The sequence below is a fragment of the Garra rufa genome, chromosome 14, assembly GCF_049309525.1.
Source record: "Garra rufa chromosome 14, GarRuf1.0, whole genome shotgun sequence".
Lineage (NCBI taxonomy): Eukaryota > Metazoa > Chordata > Actinopteri > Cypriniformes > Cyprinidae > Garra > Garra rufa.
In genome coordinates, this window is record NC_133374.1 from 41,328,731 (window position 1) to 41,334,138 (window position 5,408).

The 5,408-nt window shown below is 42.6% G+C and overlaps 1 protein-coding gene across 1 annotated transcript; it reads right to left on the bottom strand.

Moving 5' to 3' along the window:
- Nucleotides 1–561: 561 nt before the first annotated feature.
- Nucleotides 562–3,395, bottom strand: LOC141285442 (P2Y purinoceptor 14-like). Its single transcript, XM_073818456.1, has 2 exons — nt 3,356–3,395; nt 562–2,399 (listed from the first exon to the last, which is right to left on the bottom strand). The coding sequence occupies exon 2, from the start codon at nt 2,395–2,397 to the stop codon at nt 1,396–1,398; it is 1,002 nt and encodes a 333-aa protein (XP_073674557.1). The 5' UTR covers nt 2,398–2,399; nt 3,356–3,395; the 3' UTR covers nt 562–1,395.
- Nucleotides 3,396–5,408: the final 2,013 nt, after the last annotated feature.

The following is a 5,408-nucleotide window of genomic DNA, read 5'->3' on the forward strand; positions in this document are numbered from 1 at the left end:
AAAAGATATGTTTGTAAAAGGACAATGTGTGTGCGTGACAGCACTAGAATGAATTATGAGCAGTACAGCCCTTTGCAGGGTAAAACCCATGGAAATGGTTTCTGCATCAACCAAGTGTGAAATCTAAACACATCATGTCTCTCCAGAGCCAATAGACATGCACCAGTGTGGTGGGGAAAAACAATAAACAACCTTTGTGGTGCTTACCATGTAAATAACAGAGGTGTGAAATGTGTGGGATTGTGTTGTCACATTGTTTCCAAACTATATAATGTTTTAAAAAGATTAAAGATTTTTAAAGATTCATTTTGGCACATACACTGTAAAAAAAAAAAAAAAAAAAAAAAAAAATCACCAATTTTAACTTAAAAACTTACAGTAAGTAGCAGCTGCCTTAAAATTTTAAGTAAAATCAACTTAAGTCATTTCAACTCACAAGTTAATTCAACTCATTTTTATTGTAATAAGTTAAAATGACTTGTAGTTTTAGGCTGATTTAACTGAATCTGGCAAACACTTTTTACAGTGTAATATAAGGTGATATTCACCATAATCTTCCCCTCTTCCACAAATAAATTATAACATTTCTATGAACTACAACCAACAGTACTGCTCTCATCCAAATATATCTCCTATAATGATGCTGTCTTACTGTTATGAGACCATGTTTCATTTTCAGAACTGCATGCTGAAAGATTTTCTGTGAATTTAATGCTTATGTGTGTGGAGTGTTATATAGACATATGGACTTAATTTAATGACGTCCTCAGATCTCATTCACGTTTAATGTACAGAAAAGAATGTCTTGGATAGTCTTCAAAATTTCACCATTTATATTCCACAGAAGGTACACAAGTACACAGAAATCTATGGTCCTATGAAGAACCTTTAACGTCCATGGAATGTGTATATTACACAAAAGGTAAAGAACCATTTTTGTAATATATACATTCCATGGACGTTAAAGGTTCTTCATAATGAATAATAATGAAAAAGGCTTTTAAATGGTTGGTTTTAGAACTATTCACTGAAATGTTCATCAAGGAACCAAAAAATGGTTCTTCAGTGGCATTGCTGCAAAACCCCCCTTTTGCAACATTCATATTTTAGAGTGAAAGAGAGATCTAAAATGAGATGAGGTTGAGAACGTCTGAATTTCTATTTATAGCTGAACTCTCCAGTTAATGGTTGATTTTTTTCAGTAAACGCTGTTGACAGCTGTGGTTGACGTTGGGTTTTTCTGGAAAACACCACGTCGTTGTAACCTTCCATTTCATCTCTTCATTCTGCATTCGACATGCAAGGAAACCACAGCTTGGTATGTGGTTTTAAAAATCGAAATATCTTTCTAATCTTGCAAATGTTTAATGCTTGTTTCCTTTGTTGCCTGTGCTTTTACAGATTGCTGATACTAAGCCCATTGCCAATTGAAGGCCTCCTGTTATCACGGTTTACTGAAGACATCTTCTGCAAAAGTGACTCTCTGAATGTCCTGCACATAAAAAAGTAAATGACAGGATCCAGACACACATTAAGAGCAGTCAGGAAGAGCGTAGCTTCTTTGATCTGGAAGAGCATGAAGCGGTTGTGGTTGCTAATACCATCCTTGTGCCTTTGGCTAAGCGTGTAAGGCACACGACAAATGTGGTAGGGAACAAAGCAGAAGACAAACACGGCCAGCAAGCTAAAGATGCTTCGATTTGACCGCCGTCCCGCCTCGCTGCTGTCCCGCTGCACTCGTCTGTAAGAACGGTACACGTGACAAGCGATGGAGGTGTAGCAAAACACCATCAGCAGGAACGCCACCCAAAAAATTCCAACATTGAAGTGGGCAGAAATTTCATGCCAGCGCCGACCCAGATTGCTCTTGAGAGCCATGCAGGAGAAAATCTCAGGCATGGGCTGGTTGGTTAATATGGTGTTTGGCAGCATGAAGAACATCATGACGCCCCAAGTTAGCAATGCGAGAGCCTTCGCTACTGGAACACGCTGCAGAAAGGAAGACACACCAGAGGTGCTGCGGACAATTTTGAAGTAGCGTTCCAAACTGATGAGGCTCATGAAGGTTATTCCTGTGTACATGCTGAGGTAGAAAAGCACAGCTGTGTAGCGGCAAACTATCAGCTTCAACTGCAAGCCACCATAACCGAGGTCGCCCATTACACGCCACGGGTAGGTAAACAACATTAGAACGTCTGCCACCACCATGTTTTTTAGGTAAACTACTAAGGCTGAGGAACTGGGGACCCTGAAGAATATCCAAGCGGCAAGTCCGTTGAGAATGAAAGCACAAGCACAGATGATGGCGTAGAGTACAGGCAGAATCTGCTGTGTGAACACGCTGTTGACGTTCGTGCTGTTTTTTGGTTCCGTCTGTGTAGTATTGATGTAGTCCATATCTAAAACGGAAAATGAAAGAACTTCCTTATCTTTGATGATATCAGGAAATATTGTGACATGATTCATGTTTTAACTTCCGCTATGCTTTTTTGCTGATGTTTAGAAGTAGAAAGTGTCACTTTTATCTTAACCTTAGTCCTAGCCATTTTGTGCTTTTATTTTAGTTCAGATTCTTTCTGACAAAACTCTAATCACATTTTTGTCTATCCCAGGACATTACCAAGGTTGTAAAAAAGTACACATTAGCATACTTTGAAATGAGTATTATGGAAAAAACTTTAAAAGAATATACTTAAGTGTGAATTGAATTTAATGTTTTCACACTCGTAAGTATGTTAATTGGCATTGCATGGAAGCAAATGTATATTAAATGCAGTTAGCTGACCTTTAGAGTGCATTCGAGTTACTTAAGCAGTACTTCACGACTTTTTTATATGCAATTTCATAATTACCTCTGTTGTCTAAAATATGGTTAAGTGCACTACCAAATATACTGACAAGCATTCACATTAGACATTAGATCAAATTATATGTCATAAACTTTAAATGCAATTATAATTAAGTACTTTACATGTACTAAAGCGTGTTAGTCAACACATCAAATGAAATGTACTTCTTTAAAGCATGCCAAATGTACTTTAAAGTAAAACACTTTGTTAGACATGATTACAAAGTGCACTTAAGTATTACTTTAATAATATTATGCACACATAGTATAATACAGTCTCTAACACTTTATCTAATGTCTTTGTGTTTTAATATATTATTTCCATGTAAACTACTGCATTTCTTTTTGTATCTGCTGCCCACATTTAAGATTTGAATCAAAATGAAATGCTTTTTGCAATCAATTTCAAAATTGTAAATCTCTCAAAGTAACTTTATCTCATATCCTGAATGTAGAAATGTTAATGCAATTAATTACAAAGTTTTTACATGATAAAAAGAAACTTACTTGAAGAGTTGAGTCAGCTTGTATCATGACAGAGAATAAGAAGAAGCGTGTTGGGATGAGCCTCACATGATATTTCAGAGGAAGGAGGCGTTTACGTTGAGACAGGAACTAAAGAGCGATTGGGTTTGTCTCGTGGGTGAACACTTGCTCAGCACTGCAGGAGTTTCCTCCACTCATGTCTGTACACAAACAGCTTCCTTCACCCTGTGGTCCAGCATAACCCACAGGATGATGTTATTGCTTTTTCTCATTGGAGTCAATGGAGTCCCAGTTGTGTTAAAGCATCAACTTTGTTTCTAAATGAAAAAGAGCTTTATTGTGCACACATCCACATCTACAGAATAATGACTTAACATAGATGAGATGAGAGATAGATGAGATTCTACATGCTTAAGATAGATGAGAGACTCATGATGCTACAATATATGAGACAATTAGACAACATTTGATATTATATATGAAATTAACATTATATATATATATATATATATATATATATATATATATATATACACACCGTGTTCCAAATTATTATGCAAATGATATATTTCTCTGATTTTCATAAATAGTCAATGCGAATGACACCAAAGTCACCAACCTTAGGGTATAATTCAAATTTTATTGAACAAACCTCCTAATGATAACAGTATTTATTTCAAAATAAAAACTTCAAAAACTTTTCAAAAAACTTTTCAAAAACTTCAAAAAACTGAAAATGCACTGTTCCAAATTATTATGCACAACAGAGTTAAAACATTTTATAGGTGGTAAATTTGTTAGCAGGATGTCAGAATAGCCTCCCAGAGCTGCTGTTTTGATGTGACTGCCTCCCACCCTCATAGATCTTTTGCTTGAGGATGCTCCAAAGGTTCTCAATCTGGTTGAGGTCAGGGGAGGATGGTGGCCACACCATGAGTTTCTCATATTTTATGCAGATAGCAGCCAATGACACAGAGGTATTATTTGCAGCATGAGATGGTGATACTCTAAACAATATTGTCAGGTTTTGGACTCCAGAGCCCGCGCCTCCCGAGCTCCCTCCAGTGCCCCCGCCCCCCCGAGCACCCTCCAGAACACGTGCCTAACAAGAGCCCTCCAGTGCCTGCGCCTCCCGAGCGCCCTCCAGAACCCGCATCTCCCAAGCGCCCTCTAGTGCCCGCTCCTCCCGAGAGCCCTTCAGTGCCCACACCTCCCGAGCGCCCTCCAGAACCCGTGCTTCCCGAGAGCCCTCCAGTGCCCGGGCCTCCCGAGCGCCCTCCAGAGCCCGCGCCTCCCGAGCGTCCTCCAGAACCCGTGCTTCCCAAGAGCCCTCCAGTGTCCGGGCCTCCCGAGCGCCCTCCAGAACCCGTGCTTCCCGAGAGCCCTCCAGTGCCCGGGCCTCCCGAGCGCCCTCCAGAGCCCGCGCCTCCCGAGCGCCCTCCAGTGGCCGCGTCTCCCGAGCTCCCTCCAGTGCCCGCGCCTCCCGAGCGCCCTCCAGAGCCCGCGCCTCCCGAGCGCCCTCCAGTGCCCGCGCCTCCCGAGCTCCCTCCAGTGGCCGCGTCTCCCGAGCTCCCTCCAGTGCCCGTGCCTCCCGAGCTCCCTCCAGTGCCCGCGCCTCCCGAGCGCCCTCCAGAGCCCGCGCCTCCCGAGCGCCCTCCAGAGCCCGCACCTCCCGAGCGCCCTCCAGTGGCCGCGTCTCCCGAGCTCCCTCCAGTGCCCACGCCTCCTGAGCGTCCTCCAGAGCCCGCGCCTCCCGAGCTCCCTCCAGAGCCCGCGCCTCCCGAACTCCCTCCAGAGCCCGCGCCTCCCGAACTCCCTCCAGTGCCCGTGCCTCTCGAGCACCCTCCAGAACCCACGCCTTCCGAGAGCCCTCCAGAGCCCACGCCTCCCAAGCAGTGTGCAATGTCAGGTTTTAGACTGTTCTTCTCATTGTCTCACCCTGTTGAACTGTTTGTATTGGTTTCTCCCATGCCCATGTTTGGTTTTCCTGTTCATTGGCGTCATTGCCTTGACCTGTCTAGTTAATTAGTTCCCCTTTATAAGTTGTTTGTATTTCTGTGTTTCCTGGTCCGGC

Excerpts from the sequence above, each read along its gene's own strand:
- LOC141285442 (XM_073818456.1), bottom strand. The coding sequence starts at position 2,397 with ATGGACTACATCAATACTACACAGACGGAACCAAAAAACAGCACGAAC.